The following is a 27724-nucleotide window of genomic DNA, read 5'->3' as shown; positions in this document are numbered from 1 at the left end:
CAGAGGTGACTGCATGTAGTGAGTGCCAACAGCCAGATACATTAGATGAAATACAGTACCGTATGTGTACAGTATCTAGGCTATTTAGTCAATACAGGTGCACTACAGTATCCCATATAGCTTTGATGCCCCTTGCAAAGTAACACCCGTTTGTTATTACAAACCGTGTGTACGTACCTCAGGTTTTTCATAGGCGTTACCAGGATTGGGTTGTAACTATGGGTTGTACATAAGTCGGACACTGATAACCTGGGGATTGCCTGTAGTAATATGGTGTTCGCACAATGTCCAAATCAGGTAACGCAGTTCACAGACATATCATGGATATTGGAGCCCTGGTGGTTCAGTGGCTAAGAGTTCGGCTGCTAACTAAAAGGTTGGCAGTTCAAATCCACCAGCTGCTACTTAGAAACCCTATAGGGCAGTTCTGCTCTGTCTTACAGGGCTCCTATGAATTGGAATCAACTCAATGGCAGTGGGTTTGTTTTTTTTCTTTTTTAGTTTATCATGGTCGTTGAGTGACTTATGACTGTATATACTATCAGGAGGTGGGAAGTGTACTACTGTAAATATTTACCCAGTCTTTGCCGAGTGATAGGGTTAATTTTATTTTTTCACTCTTTGTTGGGTGACTAGTTAGTTTCATGATTTGCCATGCCCACTTAGATTCTTCCAGTATTCCTCAGACATTGTGGTTCCAGGAACTTTATTGGTTTAAATATCTGGCCTTTTGCCTATGGCAGCACTCCTGCACCTAAAGATTTTTATAGATTTCCTGTAAAATACCTCCTAGGAGGCTATCCAACCTTGTTCTCTGTTTTTAAAGAGAAAACTGAACCACAGATCACTCAGTAAAGCTTAGAACAGGAATATATTAGATTGTAATCACTTTTTTTATTTATGAAAAGATGTATATTAGAACAGGTTTTTTAAATTTTATTTTGTTGTTGAGAATATACACTACAAACCATACTATTCAACCACTTCTACATGTACATTTCAGTGACAGTGAATACATGCTTCAAGTTGTGCAGCCATCCTCTGTGTCCTTTTCTGAGTTGTTCCTCCCCCATTGACATAAACTCACTGCCCCCTGAGGTTCCTATATAATGTTTTGAGTTGCTGTTGTCATTTTGATCCCATATAAATAGTTCTAAAAAGAGCGTAATGCTCCAGGCAGACCTTTTTGACCAGTTAAGATAAATTATTGTTTGGTTTTAAGAAGTCTTCAGGGGATATTTTTGGTTTAAGGTTTAAAGATTATCTCAGGGTAGTAGTTTCTGGGGTTATTAGAACAGTTTTCTCATTAAACTTTTTTGTCATTTTTTGGGTGTTCAAGAGTTTACTTACAAAATAGCATTGCTATTCGAGTAGACTTGGTGGTATGGTGGGGCCTATAGGATGAGGAAAACTTGGTATTTTAGTAAGAAACTGGCTGACCAGGGAAATGTAGAAACTGCATTGGCAAAGCTGAAAACTGCATCATATGAGCTGAACACATCAACTCTAAAAGGTATTTTTGAGGCAACAGAGAGAAATTGAACAAGGAATTATTACGGTTACGAAGCCCTTTAGAGCTACGTACTGAAACTTTTGCAGGTGAAATAATACATGAACGCCTTAAAATATGCCTGCCCCCCTAAAAAAACCAAAGTGATAGAGGAAACGAGTGCAAGAAGGTTAATGGTGTTGAAGCTGAATGGCGGTTCATTGTACAATTTTCTTTACTTTTGTAAATGTTTCAAAATTTCCATAGTAAAGTTTGCTTTTAAAAGCATGCGCTGGAGAGGTGGGAAGGGAAAGATCTGAATCTTAGGGTGGAAGGAGACCCAGTTGGAAGGTGCAGGCCTCCTCCTCTGGGACTGGGAGCCTGGAAGTGGGGCCGAGAGCCAGGTCTCAGTGCCCTATCCTCGGGCTGCCCTGGTTGCAGTGAGGGGTTCTCCCGGGATTCCAGAGTAGAAGGGCAGTTTCTTGGGAGTACTTTTGTGTTCTGAGACAGGTGAGTGAGTGATTTAATCCCACCTGGGCCACCTTGCCCTCCACACACGGTTTTTAAAGGAGGCCTGGATGTGGTCAGGATTGCAGTTGGTTTGGAAATACACAGTACTCCGTGTTCCCAGCTAGTTTCACTGTTAACTCTTTGTTCCCAATATACACAGTAAAATCTGCCAAAGTGGGATCTGCATAAGGGAGAAACCCGTCAGAGAAGGAAAACACAAATAATATTTTCCACTAAGAGAGAGCAATAGAAAAGGGGCAAGACTGCACCCTGCCAAAGCAGGAAGACTTGCGAGAGCTGGAAGAACAGGCAGTCTTGTCAAGTTCCAGCCCTCAAGGTGTCACTTTATGTAATTTTGTGGGGGTGGGGGGAGAGGGGAAGGGCTCTGAACCGACTAGGAACAAGGTCTTGTCTTAATAGCAACTTTCTCAGAATTGAAAATGGCAATCGAGTATACTAAAGTATGAGGCAGCTACTGAGCGGAGCTTTATGCAACATTTTGAAGGTATTTACAGAGTACAGGGTGCCTGGAAAGACAGTTGTGACATAAGTACTAAATGAAAAAAGTTGGGTGCAGGCTTAGAACTGCACTTCCCCATTCAGAGAGGCAGCAGCCTCTGTATTAGGACCATGGTTGGGGGTAAGGGGGGATGGGAGGGGCTGATGGGGGTGGCGTTATGATAGGACTAAGTACCCTGTCACATCTTCTTGCTCCCAATCTGGCAGTTATGTACATAATTATAGTCGCATTTCTGACGTAACATACTTGGTTTAGACAAAGGATAAATTCGAAGAGGTTTTTTTAATTTACTGTGCAGAAACCCAGGGTGGTTTAAAAGCGTAAATTTGGTTGGAGTTTGCTTATCCAAACAAATTTTGTCAGCTTACTGTTTAGTTTGAATTTTTAAAAGATAAAACTACTGGGGGTCTCACTCTCTAATTCTTGTTTTTGATAGATGGCAAAAGTGGGCTTCTCGGGCATGTTCAGATACATCTTGTCAGTCTGAGGTCCTTATAGGAGAAGGATACCTTACCCAGAACCCAGTTAACTCTGCAAATTATTACTGCTCCTGTGGCCTTAACTAGGGCGAAGATTTATCTCAAACAGCACGGGATTAGGTGTGGTTTATTCTATACATCCAGTTCTTCCTAAGACAGCAAGCGGGTTAGCAAAGGTATTGTGGTCTGAGGTTTGCGTTGTTTCACAGGCTTTTCCTCCCACTACGTTGGAGAGGAAACACTCTTCACAGACTTCTGAATTTACAAAGAAAATAGTGCAGTCCAGATGGGTAATGCAGTTTAGTTTACAGGCTTTTAATTTCCTATGTTCTGTGAACTAAAACCATTGTAGCATGTTACAGCCACCTTGGCTCTGTCCCTTTTGTCTTTCATGAGATCCTGAGCTTGTGGATAAAATTAACTTCACGTTTCTAAACTGGTGCCGAAGTATGTCTGACACACACGGTAAAACTGAAGTCACTGATATACAGAATCGGAATTCACAAACTTATTAAATAAAGAGAATGTGTCCTTGAAAGATAATCTGGTTTGCCTACCTGGGGGTAACATAAATAACACTTTTTAAAAATTTTATTGTGCTTTAAGTGAAAATTTACAAGTCGTCAGTCTCTCATACAAAAACTTATATACACCTTGCTATATACTCCTAGTTGCTCTCCCCCTAATGAGACAGCACACTCCTTCTCTCCACCCACTATTTCCGAGTCCATTTGGCCAGCTTCTGTCCCCTTCTGCCCTCTCATCTCCCCTCCAGACAGGAGATGCTGACATAGTCTCGTGTGTCTACTTGATCCAAGAAGCTCACTCCTCGCCAGTATCATTTTCTGTCTTATAGTCCAGTCTAATCCCTGTCTGAAGAGGTGGCTTTGGAGATGGTTTTCTGTTTTGGGCTAAGAGAACGTCTGGGGTCCTTCTGGTAGTCTCAGTGGCACATTGTTTTTACGTGCCATTAGCAGATAGGAAATACCTGCCAGTGTTGCTTTGCTGCACAGCCTGGGAACTAAGTAAGTGACAGAGTTTCATTTTGTCTTTCGGCCCTCTAAAAGCAGTGCCTTAGCCCATGAGCAGTGGGCAGGGCTTGTCACACACTGTTCCCAACTTGGTTTTAAAGTAGAGGGAGCTGACCCTCTGTAATGTGGGGGATGCTTGGAAAGTTCCCTCCTAGCTCTACGGGTCCTGATTTTCTCTGTTGTAAAGAGTACAAACAGGACTGGTTTGTCTGCTTTTTGTGTTGGTCAAGCAGCCTTGATCTGACAGGAAGTGGGTCTGGGGGCAGGAAGTGGCTTGCTTCCAGAGGCAGAAGGAAGTGCATTTGAGTTGTTCAGAAGGATTTGAGATTTCATTACATGTTCTTAAAATTAATAGGACGGATATTAATTGATTGGTCTGGGCTCTTTCTTTAAATATATAAAACTATATAGGCTCTTTCTTTAAATATATAAAACTATATAATTTTTCCCCTAGAATTTGGAAATGCAAACTTTTTAAGTCAAGGTTTAAAACCATTGACTTATCTTTCAGGATACAACTTTAGGAGGAATAAATAGTATTTATGAGCTGTGAAAGTATAAATATTTTAGTAGCCGATTGTCAGAAGTTGAGGAAGCTGCTTAAACCTTTCAGGGTCTCAGCTTCCTCAGCCATTAAAGGAAAGTGGTCAGAAGAGGATCACCTTAGAAACAATACCTATTTAGAGCCGCACTAGGAAATGGTTGTATCTTATCACTACTTTGATTGTTCTACTTATAATGTACATTACAGAACATAAAAATCTAGAAACCTGGAACATAAAAGTATCCCTCATTAGAAAATTAAAAAGTCTGCTGTTATGGTGATACCCTGCCCTGCACTGCACATTGAGAATTTAGCTTTTCATTACTCACGACAGCCAAAACGTAGAAACAGCCCAATTTCCGTCAACAGATGAATGGATTAATAAAATGTAGTACACGCATACAATGTAATGTTATTCAGCCATAAGGAGAAATGGAGCCCCGATACTTGGATGAACCTTGAAAACATTACGCTGAGAGAAATTAGTCAGACACAAAAGGACAAATTGTGTAGGGTCCTGCCTGTATGAAACACTGAGCACTGGCAGGTGCGTAAAAACAGTTTATTGGCGGTTAGCAGGGGCTGGGGGAGGAAGGGATGGAAGTTACTGCTGAAGGTGGACTTTCTCTTTGGGGTGATGTAAAACTTGTGAAAACGGATACTGATGGTTGCACAACATTGTGAATGCAATTATGTCACTGAATTGTCTGCTAAAAATGGCAAAGATGGCCAACTTCTGTATATGTAAAATAAATATTTCACATATATGCATATTTCACCACAATAAAATTAAACAACAAAGAAGTTAGCGTTTACATTTTGAGCTTAGCCTAATAGTGGTCGTGGTGGAAGTGATGAGGAAAGCCCTGTAGAAAAGGAAGCGAGGGGTGTGTAGTGTTAATTTGCATAATTAAGTTTAAGATGCCCAAAAAATTCTTAAAGGTTTATGGAATTCACTTCTCTCTAAAGGGGGGTGGGTACCCTTCCCATTGTCTCTGAGGATCACAGGGTAAGAGGTAGGGGGCCTGGCACCCCCATATCCATTCCTTCCTTGAGAAACTGGACACAGACTTGCTGTCCCATGTCAGGAATGTAAACTTTTTGATTTCTTATGCTTTAAGCAAACAAAAACCTAACTTGTCATAGTCACGTATTCTGGAAGAACTAAATTAGCAGGCATTTGCAAGTTATTTAGATGTGATTGTAGGCAGAAATGCATCTTAACAAAAAATAAAACATTCATGACAAAAATTCATGAAATTTTTGGCTAACCTTTTTTGGCAGGTTTACTGGCAGTTAAAGATTGAAACAATGACTATATTCGAAGTCTTCTTATGCAAGTTAAAATTTATACTCATTTCTTAAAAGTAAATAAGGACTGTGCTTAAACTGAACTAACTTCTTGGTTTATAATATAGTCAAGTTGGCTCATTTGATGTTGAACTCTGTCGTTAACGACCTTGCTTTTCATTAGTAATTAGCACTTGGTCAACTTCTAACCAGTAAATGCTTTTTATAACTCCGTCAAGGAGTGGGGGGCTGGCAGGGGCAGGGTTGTTTTAATCTAGAAGGATAATGATAGCCCAAGGCACTAGATTGGGGTAGGTTCACTTAGTTTCTTGATAGAGGACATTTACAGTCATTTCATTAACTGTCAGCATTAACCCATATATAGCTGAGTCTGAGTTTTCCAGGGTGGTTTAACTGCTGGGGAAACAACCACAAACCATCACAGGGGACTGAGTGGAGCTAGGTGCTGGGCACCAGGAGACCCGAGAGCACCTAAAACCGCCATTCCTGTTCCTCAGTGACTTTTAGTACCTTATGTTCCTGGGAATAGCGACACCGCCCCTCTGTGGGATTCTAGGAATAACTGAGAGCTCCAGGCCAGCACTTTGAACTCTGCAGGGGCGTTATATGATGGCCATCAGATGTTGTGACTAGCGTGCCCTGTCAGCTCGAACATTTGATGATTTTGTTATTCCTGTCATTTAGGCAAAAGGCCAGCAGTTCGAATCCACCAGGCACTCCTTGGAAACTGTATGGGCAGCTCTACTCTGTCCTACAGGGCCCCCCTGAGTAGGGATGGACTCAACGGCAACGAGTTTGGTTTGGTTATCACTTAGGCAAGGAGCCCCGGTGGTGCAGGGGTTAAGCACTTGGCTGCTAACCAAACGGTTGGTGGTTCAAACTCACCAGCCACTCCATGGGAGCAAAGACTTGGCAATCTACTTCCCTGAAGATTATAGCCTAGGAAACCCTATGGGCCAGTTCTCATCTGTCCTGTAGGGTCACTATGTGTCAGAATAGACTCAACGGCAATGTTTTTTTTTTTTTTTTTCCCTCTTGGTTTTTACTACTTGGGCAATAAAAGACCAGTTTATATCCTGAGTATTGAATAATTATATGAAAGCTGGTTTATCAGTTTGTATCTATCCTACCCATCTGTCTATGCTGGTTTGTTGTGTTAACAACAAGATGATGCGTTGAAGTTATATTGAATCCCATGACCATTTTTATTATCATTAATGGGTGGTGCAGCTGCTTATGCACTAAACTACTAACTGAAAGGTTGGCATTTCTGACCTGCACCCAGATGCACCGTGGAAGTAAGGCCTGGTGATCTCCATTGGTAAAGATAACCCATTGCCGTCGAGTTGATTCTGGCTCATAGCAACCATATAGGACAGAGTATACATATTTACGGAAGCAGATTGCTACTTCTGTTTCCCAAGGAGCAGCTGGTGGGTTCGAACCCCCGATCTTTTGATTAGTGGCCAAGTGCTTAACTGCTGAGCCACAAGGGCTCCTCTTCTGTCAAGATTACAGCCTTGAAAACCTTACATATGAAGTTGCAATTCTCTTCTGCACACGTGGGGTTGCCATGAGTTGGAATCAACTCAACGGCAGTTAACCACAGCAAAATAATTCCACATCCTTTTTACTAAATTTGTGGAACTAAACTGCCACTTTTTTTTTTTTTTTTTTGGCATCTGAAAATTTTCCTAAACCTCAACAGTCAAAGCAAATTTCTTCACCTTTACACAATATAAAATGATGATTGGGTGTTGTTTAATTTTAAAATACAGAGGAGCTTGAAAGAAACAAATAGCCATAAACCTTTTTGCAATAAATTGGTTTGCCTCAGGGTTATTTTATTAGTAAGGTCCAAAAAATCAGCTACTGAAAATCCTGTGGACACACATGGGGTCACCATGAGTCACAGTAAACTAGACGGCAACTGGTTGTTGTCATCAAGGGTCAGAAAGCAGCAGTCCCTCTCTAAAATGTTACAACCAACAGCAGCAGCAGCAGCCATGTGTCACTATGGACCCAAAGGGAGGTTGGGCTAATGTTAGACTTTCCAGGGATACGTAGTTAACACCAGCTCTTCACACCAGACTTCTTGAGAAGATGTAGATACCAGTGTAAATACACCTGGACATAAATTGCCAGACCTTTCTTCTGAGACGCTTCTAGATAGACCTGAACTGCCAGCCTTTCAGTTAGCAGATGAATGTGTTAACTGTTGACACCACCCAGGGACTCCTATGACAAGTTACAGTATCAGGTTAATAAAGTTTTCTCCTGTAACTAGTGCATACTTTTTTTACTCCATTTAATGAAAAATCTTGTTTTAAGGTCCATGTTTCCATTCTACTTGTCTTCTCTCCATGCAGTCATGTTTTGATATTTGGCTAAATACCTTCCCATACTGATGTAGCAGTTTTTATTTTGGCCTCTGTCCTTAAAAGGGTGGCGTGCAAAAGGGTGGTTTCGAGGCTGCCTTTCTCAAATAAAAGTTGGACACTTCTGTTGTCGTTTTGTGCCATCAAGTCAATTCTGACTCATAGTGACCCTGTAGGACGGAGTAGAACTGCCCCATAGGGTTTCCTAGAAGCAGATTGCCACATCTTTCTCCTGCCGAGCAGATTGGAAGTTCGAACCACTGACCTTTCGGTTAGCGGCTGAGGGCTTAACCACTGTACCACCAGGGCTCCTTTGGACATGTCTAACCATATACTTATTAAAAATAAAAAACCCGCTTGCCTTTGGGGCGTTCCAGCTTTGCCTTATTGGCTGAATTTACGTCTGAATTTTTCCACTAAGCTCAAGGAAGTTTGCACAGTTAATGGTGATGTGTGACAGAGATTGGTTATTTGTTAGCCAGCATTTGTGAGCTGTGACCCTTGCTTGTTTGTGTCCATTCTTTCTACAGTTGATGCTGTTGTGTGCGGAACTGGAGTACCGTTCGTGGAGACAGTGATATTTATCCTTTTCAAAGATGAGAGGGAGATCAGGATCCAGAGAGAGGCTGACAATGGGGACCGCTCTGTTGGGATGGCGCGGTTCATTCGGGAGAGCTGGTCCCTGCCCTGTGGTTCTGTTACTGCATGGAGTCCTAGTGAAGAGCTGCTCACAGAAGGGGCCATGCACAGGAGCCGGAAGTACATAAATGTTGCCAAGAGGAGTTGTAGCCTTTGCATTTTCACGATGAAAGCCTAGTTCCCGTAGAGCAGCGGTTCTCGAAGTGCAGGCCTCAGCCTGGCAGCATCGGCGTCCCCTGTCAGCTTGTAGGAGAGAAATTTAAGGCCCACCTAACCCTACTGAATCAGAATGTGGGTCTGGGGCCCGGGAACCTGTTTTAGGCAGCTCTCCTGGTGATTCTTCTGTGGGTTCAGGTTTGAGAACCATTGTCTTAGAAGAGGGCACCGCGGGGCCATGGAAGGTGCCGCCACCTCGTTTCTCCACCAGTTTGTACGGGATGTTGGCCGGCTTCCTTCTGTCATAACAGGTCTGGTGTTGCCACACTTCCTGGGCAGCAGTACCCAGGGCTCTGGAGGGGCTTACCTTGACCCAAGAGAGTCTGAAATAGAAAGGTTCAGTTTAAAAACAGTGTTTTTTTGGTAATTAAGTTGAGTGCTGACTGTGGTGTGCTCTGTAGGATTGGGGTTAAACATGGAACAGAAGACAAAGGCCCTGTTTGGAATCTAGGGAAAGAATGGAAAATGGGAGCAAGAACTCTGGTTGGAAGGCTGGTTCTCACTGCCACTGGGACGGGAGCTCACTGGCTGCCGTTCTCTCCTGTGTGAGGCTCTGGAGTCTATGACAGCTCAGATCCCTTCCAGCCTCAGGGGAGAGAGCGAGAGAGAGAGTGTGTGTTTTCTGCTGTGTTTATGGCAGTTTGTTTGGCAGTAGGTAACCTGCTTTCTGAAAAAGCCTGACAATCTCCTTCCAAAGAGTCTTAGCCACTGAACTACCCTTTGGAGCACAGTTCTAGTGTAACGTACGTGGGGTAGCCATGAATCGATGGCAGTTGGTACTGGGTACCTTCTTCCTGAGAATGTAGATTATTTTCATTTAGAGCATAAAACAAAAACAGTAAACTTCAAATTGAATTTTAGTTGTTAAAACATAACTTTGTTTTTCTCTTGGTTTTCTCCTAAAGATTTTTTATCATCAATTTGATGATCATAGTCTAGTTTCACGACGTGGCAGACATGAGACAGCTGAAGAACACTAAAGCTACACAGAACAAGTTAATAAATACAATATTCAATCCAGAGGTCCATCAACCAATGCCAAGACGTGGTATGTCCATACAATGGAATATTACTTGGTGAGAAAAAAGTGAGGAAGTACTGATACAGACTGCAACATGGATGAACCTTGAAGATATTATGCTAAGTGATGGAAGCCAGGCACAAAAAGCCACATAGTATATGATCCTATTTACATAAAATATCTAGAATATATGTGGAAGCCCTGGTGGTGGCACAGTGGTTAAGTGCTACGGCTGCTAACCAAAAGGTCAGCAGTTTGAATCCACCAGCTGCTCCTTGGAAACCCTGTGGGGCAGTTCTGCTCTGTCCTGTAGGGTCAGCATGAGTCAGAATCCACTGGAAGGTAACAGGATTGGTTGGTTTGTTTGTTTGCTATTATCTAACCAGTCCCAGTGCCGTGGAATCAGTCCTGACTCATAGGCAATCTATAGAGACAGAAAGTAGATGAGTGGTTGCCCGAGGACTTGGGGAGAAGGAGGGGCGGGGAGTAACTGCTAATAGGGACGGGTTTCTTTTTTGGGTGATGAAATGTTCTAAAATGAGGTAGTGGAGTTGTCTAAAACCCACTGAATTGTACACTCTAAATGGGTAAATTTTATGGTATATAATTATATCTCAGTAAAGCTATTATGAAAATACATGACTCAGCATGAAAATCAAAATATGAGATTGTTGCTATAATTATTCAAGTAAGTGAACCAAAACAGCTCCAAGAACGCTTTTATAATTCATTTATTATCAATCATGAGAATTTTTCCTCGTCATACTTTTCTTCCCTCATTTGTGGGAGAAAGTTTACTGTATCTACTTCGAATCAGAGCCTTTCTAAGTATTTGAAAGTTCTTGTCCGAATATTTGAAAGCTGTTAGAAGTCGCTGAAGTGGCACCTTTTGGAAGAGGGCTGGAATGTTGAAAACAGCACTGACATTTTACAAGATTACAGAAGGTTGACTTTCAGTGCAGTCTTGGTGGAGGCTGGATAGTTCTACTCACACTAACTTTTGAGTGAAGGCAGGTGTGGTAATATAAGGATTAATCTGTTATCACCAAGAATCCACTGCCTGAAATTCAGACATGCAGATGTTACTGTTTGAATTTCCTTTTCTATTTTAAATGGTTTTCCTGATTGTTCAGTACAGAAGAAAATCACTACCCTCCCCCCCCCGGCAGTGTTCTTTTAGAAAGTTCTGGCCACTAAAATTAAATCTGGCAGATTTGTCTTGGAAGACTTAGATGGTTGCTTGCCATTTCCATCTCTGAGTGTTGTATTGATTACTTGCTCTGTGTAGCTTTAGTGTGGTTCTTCAGCGGTCTCACGTCTGCCACGTGAAGTCTCTGGAGGACTCGGTCTTGGACTTTCCCTTCCTCTGCTGTGCTTTCCTTAGTTTACATTTATTCTGTTGAGAAGTGCCTGTGATCGGAGAGGTCATCTTACACCGAGTTTAAAGTGTTAAGGAGGAAACACACACTCTGCGGAGGAAAAATTGCAGAAGAGATTTATTTACCAAAGTCAGGGAAAGAACTGGGAGGACATTTGACATAGCCAAAATTCAGCAATCACACCTGGCCTAGAAGTAAAATCTAGCATTTCATTGTCTAGCTCAGTTTTTTTTTTTTTTTTTTTTTCTTTACATTTCTCAGACACTAGGAAGGTATTTTAGATAACATTTTGATGTCATTGTAACTAAAGTTCATACCTCATGGCTTGGGTGGGAAAATAATCCCCCTTCTAATATTTCTAAATTTAGCATTTACCAAAACCAAACCCACTGCCATCGAGTCAATTCCAGTGGATTCCAACTCATAGTGACCCTATAGGACAGAGTAGAACTGCCCCACAGGGTTTCCAGGGAGTGCCTGGTAAATTCGAACTGCTGACCTTTTGGTTAGCGGCCAGAGCTCTTAACTACTGCACCATCAGGGTTTCCTCAGCACCTACGGAAGGGGAGAAAAGAAGTAATGAAGTGGCGATGGTTTCATTAAACTGGGAAGATAAAGAAATCATGTTTTCCAAAGGATTTTCTGAAAAATACTGGCCCTTTGGGATGCTTCATGGGAAAAACTCAGGGCGGAACAATGTGGGAAACCTCTAGACTGTGGCAGCGTCCTGGGATTTTGCAACGTGCATTCACATAGCAAAGACACTCAAAGCCTTTCAGTTAGAAAAAAAAGGAAGGAAACAGAAAACCCTAACTTCACCACTGTCAGTGTATTTGACCTCAAAACACTGCCCTCCCTCTCCCAACACATTTCACCTTTTTTTCTCCTCTCTCTTTAAAGGTCAAGTAATTTTCCAGAGAACTCTACAGCCGCTGGTTTGGAATGGTAGCAGAAATCACTCACGATAATTTTTAAGTTGTAGGATGCTAGAGTTGGAAGTTGTCTTACAGATAAAAATTATTTCCAGTTACTTCAGTTTACTTCTGGACGAGCGGGAGGGCAGGGGTTAGACTGGGTGCCCAGGCCAGCGTATTTCCTGTCCACCACCACCCACCCTGCGGTCACACTTGATATGTGTTAATGATTGCTGAGTTGCTGAGGAAGTGAGAAAGGGGACATTGGGTTTATTTTGGAAGCAGCTTTTATTTTAATAAGATAAATTGTTACTGAGTTTATCAGAAAACCGGACTGGTGTGGAACACCTTTAATTTTCTTTCGTATTTGACAAGAGATGCCAGTTGCATGGAACTAATAAACCTTTACTGTTGCGTGTCAGACTGGACCCACTTCCTCTCGTGGAACTGTGAAAATAGATATGAGCCCTTTTGTCCAGGAACACGGTCTACTAGCCGGCTCTTCACAGTATCATAGCTAGTTATTTTTGTACTAGTGGTCCGGGAACATTCATTAACTTACCCCACTCGGTCCACTCGCATTCACCTAAGGAGGAAGGACCCCGTCCCCTCTTCTGATGGCACTCGCAGCATCATACCTGGACTATAGCCCCTCAGACCACAGACCTAGCATCTCAGAGCTGGAAGCGACCTTGGGCCATCTGATCAACCCTCTGTGCAAATAAAGATGACTGAGACCTAGTGGGAGATAGTGCTCTGCTTGGGGTCCTCAGTCGATGACAGAGCTGGCTCTCGAACCTAGGCCTCCCAACTCCTCCCACTATTGCAGTGATGCCCAAAGGGTGCCACTCCACGTATCACTTAAATAGCTTAAAAAAAAAAAAAAAAAACAGGTGCTGGGCTAAGGCTCAGAAACTTGGGTTTTTTAAAAGCTTCTGTGGCCAATTCTAAGGATGAGCCACATTTCGGGACCCTGATGATAGGGGTGTGGTAGTTATCAGAGGCACATAGATACTTAAGTTGTAAGCAGCTTGAGGACATTGGAGGCCTAGTTCTCTCAGTCCACAGTGTCTGCCATAGCACCCAGTGTACAAAACAAACAAAAAAACCCAAACCCACTGCCGTTGAGTCGATTCTGACTCATGACGACCTTATATGTTACAGAGTAGAATTGCTCCATAGGGTTTTGGGGGGGGCGGGGGGGGCTGTAATTTTTATGAAACTAGGTCACCAGGCCTTTTTTCCTCAGTGCTTCTGGGTGGGTTCAAACCGCCAACTTTTCAGTTAGCAACCGAGTGCAAACTGTTGCTCCACCTAGGTACTTGTCCCAGTGTGCCTAGTAGGTGTTTAATTGATACTTTCAGATTGAATTCCAAAGGCATGTCAGGTGGTGGTTCACTGTGTGGGCTTGTTGTCTGTGGCCATGTGACACATGAAGAAAAAGCATTTATGGTTCATCAGTGTGTAGTATGATGGATCTGAGCTGGGCTAAACCACAAATAGAACTTTTTAAAGAGTAGATTTATAAGTGGGGAAGGGTAAAGAGTGAATTACGATTAAGTATTCATTAACTAAGGCAAAGAAGGGTGTACACGTTAAGTTCTGAAAGTAAATAATAAATGCATTTTGTAGTCACGTGGCCTGGCACTATCTGTGGGACTCAAATCATGCATGAGAACAAAATGGACAGTTTTTCTTAAATTTAAGAAGTTTTATTGGCCGGTTGTTAGTTTCCCTTTAAAAAAATTAAGTTCATCCCTGTTCTTGTTTTTAGACATTTGTCTCTTTAAAAACGCAAAGCAGGAGCGCATGCTGTTATTCTAGTAACAGATCAGAAATTTACCCCTCCTACTGAAATTGGAAGCCAACTCACCTACTACGCTGGGGCAGGGAAGAGGAAAGCCTTTTCTGCTAAGTGTGGTCAGTAGGAAGAATATACTCATTAGAGCTTCATTTTCCTGGAGGGGCTCAGGCATCTGCAATACTAGGTTTTCATGACTTGTGTTCTCAAATTTGAACATAGTATATAGTTGTAGAAAGACCTATTGTTTTTGATCTCTAGGCTGTACCTTAATCCTCATATCTAAACTTATTTATACATTTCGATTATAGTAGGGTATGGTTATGTCTGGTTCTTTGAGGTTTGAATCCTTTAGAACTTAGTATGGAGTTGTGTCTTGGCTTCAAATGGAGTAATATTTGGAGGAGACACATGAATTATTACATTATCTACACCATCAACCCCATGGTTCCTTGTGTGGGGGGGGTACATGACTAAAATCAAATTTTAACCACCACCCCCAACAAAGCAGAGTGTTAAAAAGGTTTTTAGTATTTTCACAAGCCTGAGATTAACTGCTTGTTTTTGCATAGATTTAAAATAGACACACACCTGGATTCATGGATTGAATTGAGTCCCCCCAAAATATGTGTCCACTTGGCTAGACTGTGATGCCCAGTATTGCGTGGTTGTGATTTTCCTATGCACTACAAATCATAACGCTTGCCTGTAGTTAAGAGGATTAGGATGGGATGTAACGCCCTTGCTGAGGTCACATCCCCGATCCAATGTAAAGGGAATTTTCCTGGGGTGTGGCCTGCACTACCTTTTATCTTACAAGAGATAAAAACAAAGGGAAGCAAGCAGAGAGTTGGGGACCTCATAACCACCAAGAAGGCAGTGCCAGGAGCAGAGCACGTCCTTTGGACCCGGGGTTCCTGCAAGGAGAAGCTCCTAGTCCAGGGGAAGATTGATGACAAGGACCTTCCTCCAGAGCCAACAGAGAGAGAAAGCCTTCCCCCTAGAGCTGACACCCTGAATTTGGACTTATATCCTACTACCCAAACCCAGTGCCATCGATAATATCCTACTAGACTGTGAGAAAATAAATTTCTCTTTGTTAAAGCCATCCACTTGTGGTATTTCTGTTATAGCAGCACTGGATGACGAAGGCACATGGATAAGTATGTTGCCATTGATAAAAGTATGTGATCTGGAGGGAATTGCCAAGGTAATACCTTTCTCTGTCATTTGAACATGGTTTGTGTTTGTGTGGTGATATGCTTAAGTGTGTGGACCTCCAGTTTTTGTGGGACCATCTGCATGAATACCAGAACCGTACAACCCCACCGTGTTTCCATGGTGCTATTGCAAATGCAAGCCTCCTACTTGCATCCACCTACGCAGAGTTCACTTGCTTTCCATGGAAACCTAACACGAAGTTGGGATTTAGGTGTTTCTACTTAATATTCTACTTAATATTCAAAGCCTGGTTTCTTTTAACCGCCTATGGAAAGTTAATCTTAGTAGTCTTTCCAAACATGGAACTGTTTAGCACACTGTAGATTGAGACAGTGCCATGCTGTGGCCCTTCATCTGAGGTGGACTCCCTTCTGCCTTAGGAAGCATTGGGAAATGTGTGGGGGTACTTCTAGATGTCACAGTGACTGGTAGTAGGTGGGCTCAGGGCTGTTGAACAGTCTGCAGTGCTTGGGATCGTCATGCAGAGTGAATATTCCTGTCCAGAATGGTAGTAGCACCCCAGTGAGAAACGCTAGTGGGGTGATGACTGCTGAGGTAGCGTGTGTGCCCACTGACTTAATGCGGGGTGGCCACCGACTGACACGGTGGTCGTTGGTCTGCTGGTTTGGTCTCGTGGTGAGCACTCATCTCAACTTCTGTGTAAAGACTGTAGAGTGTGCATTGTGATAATATACACATATATTGACTAAAAGTAACTTGATTTTATAATTTTAGAGCCATTTCTTAAAATAAGAATTAATCTTTGTGACAGACCAGTGGACAGAACATGGTGGGAAGCCTGTTTTCACTTCCTATACCCATTGCTGTTGAGTCGATTCCTGCTCATAGTGACCACACAGGACAGAGGAGAACTGCCCCATAGTGTCTCCAAGGCTGTAATCTTTACGGAAGCAGACTACCACATCTTTTCTCCTGAGGATTTGAACCGCAGACCTTTTGGTTAACAGCCGAGTGCTTAACTGCTGCACCCCAGGGCTCCTGTGCTTCCTGTACCTAGCCCCAATTTTATGGTTTACTGAACTGCCAGAACGACGTAAGTGATCTTTAGACTGGCGATTTTTGTGTCGCGCATATGTAAAGCGTTTGTGGACAGACCAGATCAACTAAAACTTGGAAAAATGGCTCGTGTTGGCAATATTGATACTCAGATGAAGTCTTTGTGATGAGAGGTCACACAGTCTCTCTCCTTAGACGTAATTTTGAAAACATTTACTTCCTACCTAACTGTTGGGTTATTGTCCAACCTCAGTACAAGTATTCATTTAACTGGTGAGTTGCTTTCTCAAAGGGTCGGGTGAACTTTGCGTGCATTGTATACAGACCTGATTCAGAAACTTCAAATGCTCTGTTCTGAATTCCTGTTAATCAGTTTACAAAATGGTTGATATCACCTCATGTATGTCCATTATCATCTTTGGTTCCAGGAGGTGGCATTTTCTCATTGCCCTCAAATTTAGAAGTGATTAGGATTTATAAAGCCCGGTGCCGTGGAGTCTGGTATTTTGTCTTAACCAGCATAGAGGCAGTGGTCCTAGTCAGTTGGTGGTTAAGTTTCAGAATCAGTCAGGTATAGGAAGAAAAGCCTGCCTTGGCCTCTCTCGGCCCCGCTCCGCTCTAGTTTTGCTCCTGTGCTGTGTCATTGCCGGCTGGCGAGTATATAGTTTGGAGCTGTGCTTGTTACTGGAACATTTGACTTTGAGGCTGGTTTTCCCATCTCTAATATGTACCCTTGGGACCAAAGTTGAGAGAGATACTTGCTTTATTTTATGCTTCATAACAGCCATTTTGTGTGTTGTTGTTGTTTTTTAAGTAAATCATTGCTAAAAGGAAATGAAAGACGCTTAGATTTTTATATTTTAATAAGATCGAAGACTTTAAAATGTCCATCTTTGTTTCTTAGAAAATTTCAGTTCTTTAAATTGTAGATTCGGGATTGGGGGAAAGTTTTCTCTTAAAAGTCTGGGAAATTGGATCCCCCTTGTTTATATTAGTTGTTTCAGTCAGAGAACCGTTAGGACGAGCTGGAGGTTTTGAATGTTTCAGGGGAAAAACATTCCATAAAGACCGGTTTTGTTCCTCAGGTTGTGTGCGTAGCATGGACTGGGTCCTGGGGCCTCTGTCGGGGAGGTGTGACTGCAGGTAACCTGTGTCAGGAAAACTCAGGGGACAGGTTTGTCTGGTCTTTTACTTGAAAAATGGCCAGAGGAGCAAGCCTTTGCTTAAGCTGCGCAGTTGGAGCAGCTGTGGCATTTTCCCCTGGGACTGACTTGAGTGTTTTTCACATGCAAATAAATCTGGATGTTCTCAGGTGGTGAATTAGAAGACTATCTTGAAGTAAGTTTGGTTTAGTTTTTTGAAACAAACAACTATGTGGCAGTATTAGAAACATTTTTAAAGCCCTCCCATCACTACCAAGTGAGTCCTCAGGTGTTTTCCCACCTAATAGCACTTCCTTTTTTTGCATTTTACTCTGATCTGTTGTCCAGATATATCTCACATATTTGCATTGAAGGAGTATGGACCATTTTGTTTGTCATATTTTTAATTTTAGAAGCCATTTCCGTATTTCCACTGTCTTCGTAATTACCGTTTTAAATTGCTACATAATCTTCTGTCTTAAGGTGTCATTTACCTATTTCTCTGTTCACTATTTAGGTAGCTTCTAAAGTTGCTGTAAACTTTCTGGTTTATAGATCCTTATCTCTTCTTTTTGCTTCCTAGTTTAGCATGCCTTCTCAGGAAGTAAGCAGATTGAGGGGCTGGAAAGTTCTTGCCTTCACCATGAGCTGTTGCTTTGCAGTGTGAGCCCTGCCTCCTTCGCTCAGCTGTTGGGATCCCACAAGACAGTGTATGGGAAAATACGTTAACTGTTGTCCAAGTATTTTTGTAGGAAAACAGCTCAGATAACAATGTGTACGTGCTTTATGAAAGCAAGGAGGCCGTACATATGAATCTAAACTGTGTTTCCATACTGAGGCTTCATTCACTGGTTCACGGTCGGTGGGTGGGTGGGTGTGCGTGGTTACTAAGAGAAAAGAGCACTGGGTCAAGTCTGACTCGTCTTGTCTCTTCCAGATCAATGTCCGGGTCACCACAATGGATGCAGAGCTGGAGTTTGCCATCCAGCCAAATACTACTGGGAAGCAGCTTTTTGATCAGGTCAGTACCTATAAACTTGAGAGAGATCGCTACCATTGAGAATTTTTTGCAACAGCCGAATAATTTTGTTTGCTAAACCTATTACCCTGGTTTGCCTGCTTTCTCGTCTTTTTGTAAACCCAAATGCCATCGAGTTGATTCTGACTCATAACGACCATGTAGGACAGAATAGAACTGCCTCTGTAGGGTTTCCAAGGTTGTAATCTTTATGGAAGCAGGCTGCCACATCTTTCTCCCATGGAGCAACTGGTGGGTTCAAACCACTGACCTTTTGGTTAGCAGGTGAGCCCTTAACCACTGTGCCACCAGGGCTCCTTTCTCTTTTTATAGTCGATCCTTTTCCCCCTCTTGTGAGGAGGATTCAAACTGTTATAAGCATTCTTGCGGGGTGCATGGTAACCCCTACTTACAACCATGTTGTTGTTGTTAGTTGCCATCAAGTCGATTTTGACTCGTGGCAGCGCCGTGTGTGTCAGAGTAGAACTGCTCCATAGGGTTTTGGGAAGTAGATTGCCAGGCCTTTCTTTTGAGGCAGCTCTGGGTGAACGCAAACCTCCATCTTTTCGGTTAGCAGCCAAGCACACTAACCATGTGCACCACCCAGGGACTCCTAGTGCCTAGTGGATGTATGCAGGGCACACCTCTGTTGTGCAGAGCCGGGTGAAATAAGGGTCCTACCAGACGTAGAAGCAGAGGACTGAAGAAAGGGGTTGATTGTGCCAGCAGTCACTTAGGGCTGGCTGGCTGCCCTGGTGCCCATCTGCCTCCAGAGTGAACTCACTCCGCTGATGGGAGGGCGAAGTCTTCGTCACTGTCTCAGTTGGAGCAGCTTCTGATTTCTAAATAGTCATCCTGGAACAGCTATGAAAAGAAGAAACGAGGATTTAGAGCAAAACTTTCAGGAGATTTTTTATTAAATATGGTTAATAATGTTAAAAGTATTTTTAATATTTTATGTATCTTTATTTTTAATTGTTTATTAAATGTTTTTTCCCTGATAACAAGTGCTTCAAATCTTAATTTCTAAATCTTTTTCCCAGTCAAAGAGCGACTGAAAACCACCCACTTGCTTTTATTTGGCGTAGTTTTCAGTGCTTTACGTCATGGGTCAGCAAATTTTTTTTTCTTTAAGGGGCTGGGTGGTAAATATTTGAGACTTGCAGGCCACACAGCTCCTGTCACCCCTGTAGGCAGAAAGCAGCTGCAGATGGTCCGTAAGTGAATGGGCATGGCTGTGTGTCAATAACACTGCATTTGTAGACAGTGACATTTTTATATGATTTTTCCCCCAACTACTTAAAAACGTGAGGCCCGTTCTTACCCGCGGCCAGATGTGGCCCACGGGCCCTAGCCTTTGACTCCAGCTCTGTAAGAGTCTCTTGTGTAGCTCAGACAAAATCAGGTTTCCTGGTTGTCCCGCCCGGGTGTGGCTGTGAGAGGCACCGAGGAGGAGGTGCCATAGCCCTTAACTTTCCCAGCATGCCATTAGGCTCCGCAGTCTCTCCTTTTTTGAATACTTTCGCAGTGCTTCCTGTTGTCTCTTCATGAAACACTTGAGATGATTGGCAGATCTCACTAAAGGATGCACGTTTTTGATAAAAAGTTTCTGCAGCATGCTTAAAGGACCCCTGCAGGTGGAAATGGGATGAAGCCACTAAGCTTCCCCTGTGGTTTTAGTTTTGTTTGTATAAGAAATGTAGATCCTCATCCCCTCCTGTCTTGCTCTTCTGCATGACATGGTGAGCTCAGAGGACAGAGATGGCATAGAAGAGAGAGAATGGGTTTTCAGCCAGTACCTCAGGGTCCTGGTCACCTGGCCACGGCTCCCCTCAGCATCTGTGAGCTCACCTAGGTGTTTTTGAAGATGCTTTTTTCAGTGGGCAACATGGAAACACATCAGCATTCCCACATATTTCTCCCTGAAGCGTGAGGGCAAGTGGCGGAGGCTTTGCTGAGAACAGCGAACCACCATGAAGGCTGTGGTAATGTTCCCAGAAACAGCCCAGACTTTGGACAGAGCAATATCGTCTCTGGGCCAAGTATTTTCTGCTCTGGAGCCAGGGATCCAGGGAGGGGACAGACCAGATGTGAGTTGACAAGCCACTTGAACCTGCTTTTCTGAGACCCTGCTGGCAGGAGGAGCCATGCTCTGGACACTGGCACACGACCCAGAAATCTGAGAGGGTGGCAGTTGGGCAACCTGGGAGCAGAGTTTTAGCAAACTCAGAAGCTCTGGGTGACTCCTCCCAGGCTTGATCACGTCTCCTCTCACCTGCAAAAGGAGCTCCAGTTGACGAGTCCCCCAGGTGATGGGCAGTCTCTCCACAGCAGCCGCATCAGTCCCCCTGAGACGTGAGGTGCCCAGGGATGCCCTGGACTGAAGCCTTAGAGGGTGGGTGTGGTTCTGCAGCGCATTACAGGAGAGCCAGCTCTCCCTGGTGCTGTTAGTCTGAAGCCGGGCCCTGGGACGGCCTCACCCAATAGGGATAAGGTATTTACTGTTGTGGGTGAGGCTGGACTGAGGCTAGAAAGCAAAGGGCTCCCCTGGAAGACAATTCTATGTGAAGTTACTGGAGCCAGTGAGCCTTAGTGCAGAGTGGTTGGAACACTGGGCCGGACGGGAAGCCCAGAAGGCTTGCGTTCAGTCTGCCTCCAGCGGACCTGTGCCGACGTCTCCCTTCAGGCCCTTCTCTGGCAGCGTCTGGTAGGTCTCTGCAGGCCTTGGTGCCTCTTCAGCTTCATTTTTTAAAAAAGGATGGAAACTCTCTACATAAGTGGAAAAACTAAACAGTAACAGTTACAGTCAAGTGTTTGCTGGATTCATCGTTCAGCTTCCTAGCCTCCATTTTCCGTATCCTTTTCACCTGTTGCTTTTCAGAGATTATGTGAAGAGGCTATTGAAGAGTTTGTAATATTTTTGTGGAAAGGCAGAAATAGTGTTGATTCTCACAAGATACTCTTCTCTGCTGCTTGCTGCGCCCTTGTTTCCTGCTGGGTGGAGAAACAGCAGAGCGGCTTGTACCTGAAGTCCTATATGTGTGCACTTCAGATTTCAGAAACTTTCAGCCTCATGCTTAAATGCTCTTGGTGTTGAGCCGCATGCTCTCACCGGATTTTCTTAGTGCCTGGGTTCCAGGGCGCCATATTGAAATATGACAAATGATTGTATCTACTTTGGCGTTTTTGTTGGTTTCAAGCCAGGTGTTTTTCTGATTTTAGATGATCTGCTCACCTGTAGAATGGAGCTATGAATTAAGAGGTATACAAAAATGAATCCAGAACTCACTCCAGTACGAATTTTTGTAGACGATTTTTTAAAAAAATGCTGAACACATGAATGCAGTCAACATTTCAAATCTTGATAGGTTCTGAGTGCATATGATTCCAGAGCTCATTAACCTCCCACCATCTGTCCTGTTAGAACGATGTATTCCTGTCCCCCAGCCCAGAAGACGAGGTTCCCTTGATTCAATTCTGCTAGAACAAAATCTTGGTCGATTCTCACTTAGTCACTGTTCCCAGGTTGTCTTTGTATCTAAACCTCAATGCGAAGGTACGTGGTTATATTCCACCACTCGTCAGATTTAAGATGGGAGTTGTAGTGGACAAGGAGATTCTGGGTCTCCGCCTGCCCTTTCTCTCCCTTCTCTGTTTCCCCCCATTCCCCCGCCAGTGACGAGACTGGATCTTGGAGCTCTCTGAAGATCTTTTATGGTTTTGCACTTTTAATGAAAGACATGGAAACCCTGATGGTGTAGTGGTTAAGAGCTGCCAAAGATCAATAGTTCGAATCTACCAGGCACTCCATGGAAACTCTATGGGGGAGTTGTACTCTGTCCTATAGGGTCACTATAAGTCAGAATCAACTTGATGGAAACAGGTTTGGATTTTTTAATGAAAGACACCAGGCGATCTGAGAATGTTAAGGCTGGAGTAGACCTTGGGAATTCTTGGTCTAGTATGTTGTGTGTTATAGATGAGGAAGTTGAGGCTCAGGGAGATCAAGTGCCTTGCCCACCATCATAGAACTGCTGGCTCTTTGAACTCTATAGTTACATTGGTCTTTTTGGAGGTGTATCTGTCTATTTATACAAGGTGCCACGTCATCTGCACAGGCGAGCAGGACTGAGGAGTAAGCTCAGTGCCCTGTGTAATGAGAGACCCTCTCACTAGGGAAGTGAGTTCTATCCCTTCCCTCGTCCTGTAACTGCAAGCCGCACTTTGCACTGGGGCTTTGATTACTGAGGCCTCTTCCAGAGGCTCCTCCCCCACGCAGTGTCCTCAACCAAGCTGAGAATGTTTTCTCCTGAACACCTTTCAGGGTCTTTGGGTGCACAGGGCTGTTCACCTGTTGCTTTGTGCTGAGACAGGTGATGAATGGATACTACACCTGTACAGGTGTTCCAGGTCTAGGAAGCTCATTCATAGGCCAGATGTTCCCAGTCTCAAAATACGGGCCTTGCATAGAGTAGGCGGAAAGAGGCTTTGAAGGGAAGTTAGTCTAACCCCTCCGTTCCTCACTCCATTTGTACTTACATGTCACCTACAACAACCCCCATCCCAGCCTGGCATCCTGGCATGTTGTGTCTTTATCTAAGAGCATCTAGTGACTAGATTCTAGTCCAGTGCTCTGATTTGACAGATGAGGTAACCAAGCCAGCAGCCACACGGCTGGGGGCAGAGCTGGGACTCTGACACTAGTAACAGGGCTTCTGTAGGGTGGTGCCCTACCTCCCCCCGCTACCCGAGATCCTGAGCGGGGAGGAAGTGAGTGAATCGGTGGGCTTATTGTTTCCATCTCAAAAGGTATTTGCCAAGCGGCTGCTTAAGATGGAGCCGAGTACACATCCTGCCTTTTCCTTTCCAAGTATTTGCCATTTAAACCGTCATTGGGACAGAGATAAGGGGATAGTCATCACACCTGTTCAGGTTCTTCTGTGTGGTGTGTATTAGCGTTGGGTTAAGCTAAGGAAATGGAAGGGAACAGTGAGGAGCCTTTTTCCAGAAATATGGATTATTCCTTTGAGGAAAGACATCTGGGTTGGTTTTAGGACTGGCTAAAGAAAGGAAGGTTGTCCACTTCTACTGTGTTGTTTTGGAGACCCCGTAGGGAGAGAAGTGGGGCTAGACAAGAGACCCTGAAGAGGTTTACAGGAGAAGGGACTGTAGCTTCGTGAAGTATGACCGGAGGTGGTGCAGGGCAGCCAGGGACAGGTGCTCCAACTAAGAAGGCAGATGGCAGATTGAGCCCATGGTGGGACCGTAGAGTGTTCCATATGCCCTGTGAAGGGAGCTGGCCACGTCGTGGAGGAGTGAGAAAGATGAGTCTGAGCTGTGGCCTGAAAATCATCTAGAGTCTGAAAGGGACGGAAGTCATTCAGACAGGGTAAGCGCAGGTGAAGGCTGAGGCGGGCTGGGCAAAGTGAAGAGAGTAGTGAGAGACTTGGCAGTCGCAAGGGCACGCGGGGCTTTCAGGCACAGCCGTGAAGAAACCCGAAGAGGACAGCAAGGCAGGGTTCATCTTGCCTGTTTCCGAGTTGAAGAGATGGAGGTTTGTGGAGAATAAGAAATCAGCAGGATTGGTTATTAAAACCTGGTCTTTGAATTCAGCTTTCTCTACACTTCAGACCCATTGCAGTTGAGTCAGTTCTGACTATCTGGACCCTGTAAGACAGAGTAGAACCGCCCCGTAGGGTTTCCAAGGTTGTAATCTTTACAGAAGCAGACTGCCACATCTTTCTCCCTTGGAGTGGTTGGTGGGTTCGAGCCGCTGACCTTTTGATTAGCGCCTGAGTTCATAACCACTGAGCCTACAAGGGCTTCTTAGTTTACGCTTAGCTACTATAAAAACAAAAGCAAGATTTCACAAAAGACTTTAGAATAAAGCCTGTGTAAAAAGTCAGATTTCCTTTCGTATCCATGATGAAGAAACTTGGTTATAGTTTTTGTTTTGTTTTTCTTTTCCCCCTTTTGGAGGCATCTGGGGCGGTGGGATTTCATAAACAGACACACCCAGAGCCTTGTCAAGCACCAGGCACCCCAGGGATGAGGAAGCGGGCAGCTGGGTCAGGAGTTAATTTGGAATTCCACATGTTACTTTAAGCAAGAGTTCGGATGCCTGAAGGTCATCTCTAAGGCATTCAGTCCCTTTTACTTTTATTATGAAAGAAACCACCTACCTGGACATAGGTAATGCATTTTGGGAAGTTTAGCGTTTTGTGTCTTGGGATTTAAAGTTAAACATCAAAGTCCTGGCGCTCAGTTTTGTGAGTGTTTGTTCAGCAAGAGTCCCTAGCAGGGCCTATCAGCACTGATGTCATCTCCAAGACAGCCCCAAGAACACCAGGCTAGGGCCCTCTTTCAATGGACCACAAGAGACTTTCTCTTTTCTAGGACCGTGGAGAATTTTAATATGCGAAACTTAACAGTTGCCAGGAGCTGGAGTTGGCAATTGTACCCTTTCTTTGTATCCAAACTTCAAATTTCTGGAGCCCAAAGAATATCATCTTCCCCCCCACCGCACATGTAAAGCCGAGCTCCAGTCTCTAGCCCCTCCTGCTGCCAGTCTTACCATCCAGGAAGCTTGCCCCCGGTTATTTCCTGCTTTCTCCAGGGCGAAAGTTCCCGTCTTCTAGTTCAATTGGATTCCGGGGCCAGCTGGCCAAGAGCAGGAACACAGGCACAGGCAGCTAGAGGAGGCCCCAGGGGCTCCTTTGCTTTTCATTGGTAATTTTAACCATGTCCAGGTGACATTTCTACCTGGGCACATGCTTCTGCTGGTGGGCTATGGGGAGCACAGTTCTCTCTGCTGGCTATAGCTCACCCTGGGAGTGCTCAGGAAGACATCACAGAGTACAGGGGAGTAAAAGAGGGAGTAGGGTGGTGATTTTATAAAGATAATCCTGAATCCACTCATTCATATTAAAGATCAATCATATATAACCTTGACTTAATGGTCTCTGTTAGTGAGAAGTTACTTGAGACTCCGAGTTCCACTAAGTTCTGGGGCAGCTGTACCATGTGTGGGCGCTTCCGTGTGTAGGCACTGCCATGTGTTGGATGGTGCCACGCATTGGACAGTATGGTGTGTTGGACGGTACCATGTGTGGAGGGCCTCCGGGGGAGAGATTTTCTTGTGACTGTTTTGGCTTCTCTCTCTCAGGTGGTTAAGACTATTGGACTTCGGGAAGTATGGTACTTTGGCCTCCAGTACGTGGATAATAAAGGATTTCCAACCTGGTTGAAACTTGATAAGAAGGTAAGTCGGGGTTAACTATTTATAGGATGTTAATTGGGTGTTGGTCTGCCCCGTTGACATTGAAACTCGAGCACCTTAACTCTGTCTTTTGTTTTGTTCCTTTTTATTTGTGTAAAAGTTCGAACAAATGAAAAGGTTGCAGGTTTCCAGTAAGTGGGCGTATTGGTTGGGAGTTAGACCCTGGCATTTCTCCTAATTGCTTGCTCGTTGGCACAGCACGATGGGTAGTTGCTGAGCTTTCAGTTGATTTGCTTTTTTTTTCCTGGTGAGATCGTTAATCTTATAAACCATGAATCATCCACTGTTTTGTAAAGAGTGTGTTTATAGCTCTGTCGGAACCTGTGGTAGATTATCTTTCAGTTCTAAAGACTGGATAATCCCATACAGCAATTCTAATGAAAAGTTGGTTTTTTCCAAACTCTTTGAAAAATGCCCCTTTTCCCAAACTCCCTCAGTCTTCCCAATGTTACTACACAAGTCAGGAGAGCCACTGGGATGTCAGAGTGGAGGAGAGTGGGGAGTTACTAGAAGTAAGTTCCGTGGTCCAGGGCCAGCCTCTGGCCATGTGGGCGGATTCCTGGATCCCAGGGGGTTTGGCGAGGTTGGCTCTAAATTCGAGTTTCTCTGGAAATGATGGCATCGATCCTAGAAAATGGGGGCTGGGCCTAGTGGCTGTTGCTGGCATTCCCACTGAGTGTAGGACTTTTGACTGACTTCTTTTGTCCGCCCACTAAAAAGGCTGCTCTCAGAATAAATGTTATCTTCTGAAAACTGGCCTGAGGGGCTCTTTTGAGTCCTCGGTTAATCACCTGTGTCTGGGGAGGCAGGGATTTGTCCCCTGAACCTGTAACGAGAGCGTTTGGCTTGTTTGTGGCCCAGGTGTCTGCCCAGGAGCTCAGAAAGGAGACCCCCCTCCAGTTCAGGTTCCGCGCCAAGTTCTACCCGGAAGACGTGCCTGAGGAGCTCATCCAGGACATCACCCAGAAGCTCTTCTTCCTGCAAGTGAAGGAGGGGATCCTCAGCGATGAGATCTACTGTCCCCCTGAGACCGCGGTGCTCCTGGGCTCCTACGCAGTGCAGGCCAAGTTTGGAGATTACAACAAAGAGTTGCACAAGTCTGGGTACCTCAGCTCCGAGCGGCTGGTCCCCCAAAGGTGAGCCGAGGGTGGCAGCCTGGTGCAGGAGCAGCCGTGCCACCTCTCTCCAGGCGTACATGGTCAGCTTAGAAGTAGCCAGGAGAGACAGCAAGCACCTGGTCAAGGTTAGGTGCTCCTTTAGGCTGGGCTCCAGGCATTCCCTCATCTGGGTTTGTAAAGTCAGTACTCCAGACGTCAGGAGATACTGACCCGACACCCTGTTCTCCCTAAGCCACTGACGATGGACCTGAAGGTTCTAGTAGCAAACGTAACCAGGAGAGGAGAGCTGCTATTCCTCCTGGAAAATGGAAAGTGACTTTATTATTGGGGATACCTTATGTCCTGACTGCGTAGCTTTTCCTGGTATATAAGAATCTTGCCCCCGTGAAACCTGTTTTTATTCACTAGTGGTCACACGGAGCCCTGGTGGTGCAGTGGTTAAGAACTCGGCTGCTAGCCAAAAGGTCAGCAGTTCCAGTCCACCAGGTACTCCTTGGATACCGCATGGGGCAGTTCTCCTCTGTTCTGTAGGGTTGCTGTGAGTCGGAGTCAAGTCGATGGCAACAGGTTTTTTTGAATGGTCACATAAATGATCCCTTTTGTGTTTGGGCAGGGGGGTGGTAGGGGACCACGGTTGCCATCAGGTTGACTCTGACTCATGGCAACCCCGTCCATGTTACATTTTCAGGGCTGATTC

General features: G+C 44.4%; 1 protein-coding gene across 2 annotated transcripts in view; it reads left to right on the top strand.

Moving 5' to 3' along the window:
* The window catches only part of EZR (ezrin), a 63928-nt gene that overhangs the window by 10005 nt on the left and 26199 nt on the right, over positions 1-27724 (top strand). The window contains exons 2-4 of one of the 2 annotated variants that reach the window (XM_010598841.3): positions 18550-18633; positions 25796-25891; positions 26771-27045. In XM_010598841.3, coding sequence (XP_010597143.1) covers positions 18550-18633; positions 25796-25891; positions 26771-27045 — 455 coding nt within the window. Of the gene's footprint in view, positions 1-18549; positions 18634-25795; positions 25892-26770; positions 27046-27724 lie in introns of those variants that run through there. The other variant, XM_010598842.2, reaches the window with a different exon arrangement.

This window comes from Loxodonta africana, chromosome 1 (assembly GCF_030014295.1).
Source record: "Loxodonta africana isolate mLoxAfr1 chromosome 1, mLoxAfr1.hap2, whole genome shotgun sequence".
Classification (NCBI taxonomy): Eukaryota; Metazoa; Chordata; class Mammalia; order Proboscidea; family Elephantidae; genus Loxodonta; species Loxodonta africana.
Note: the sequence above shows the minus strand (reverse complement) of the source record. Positions and strands in the feature narration are given on the sequence as shown.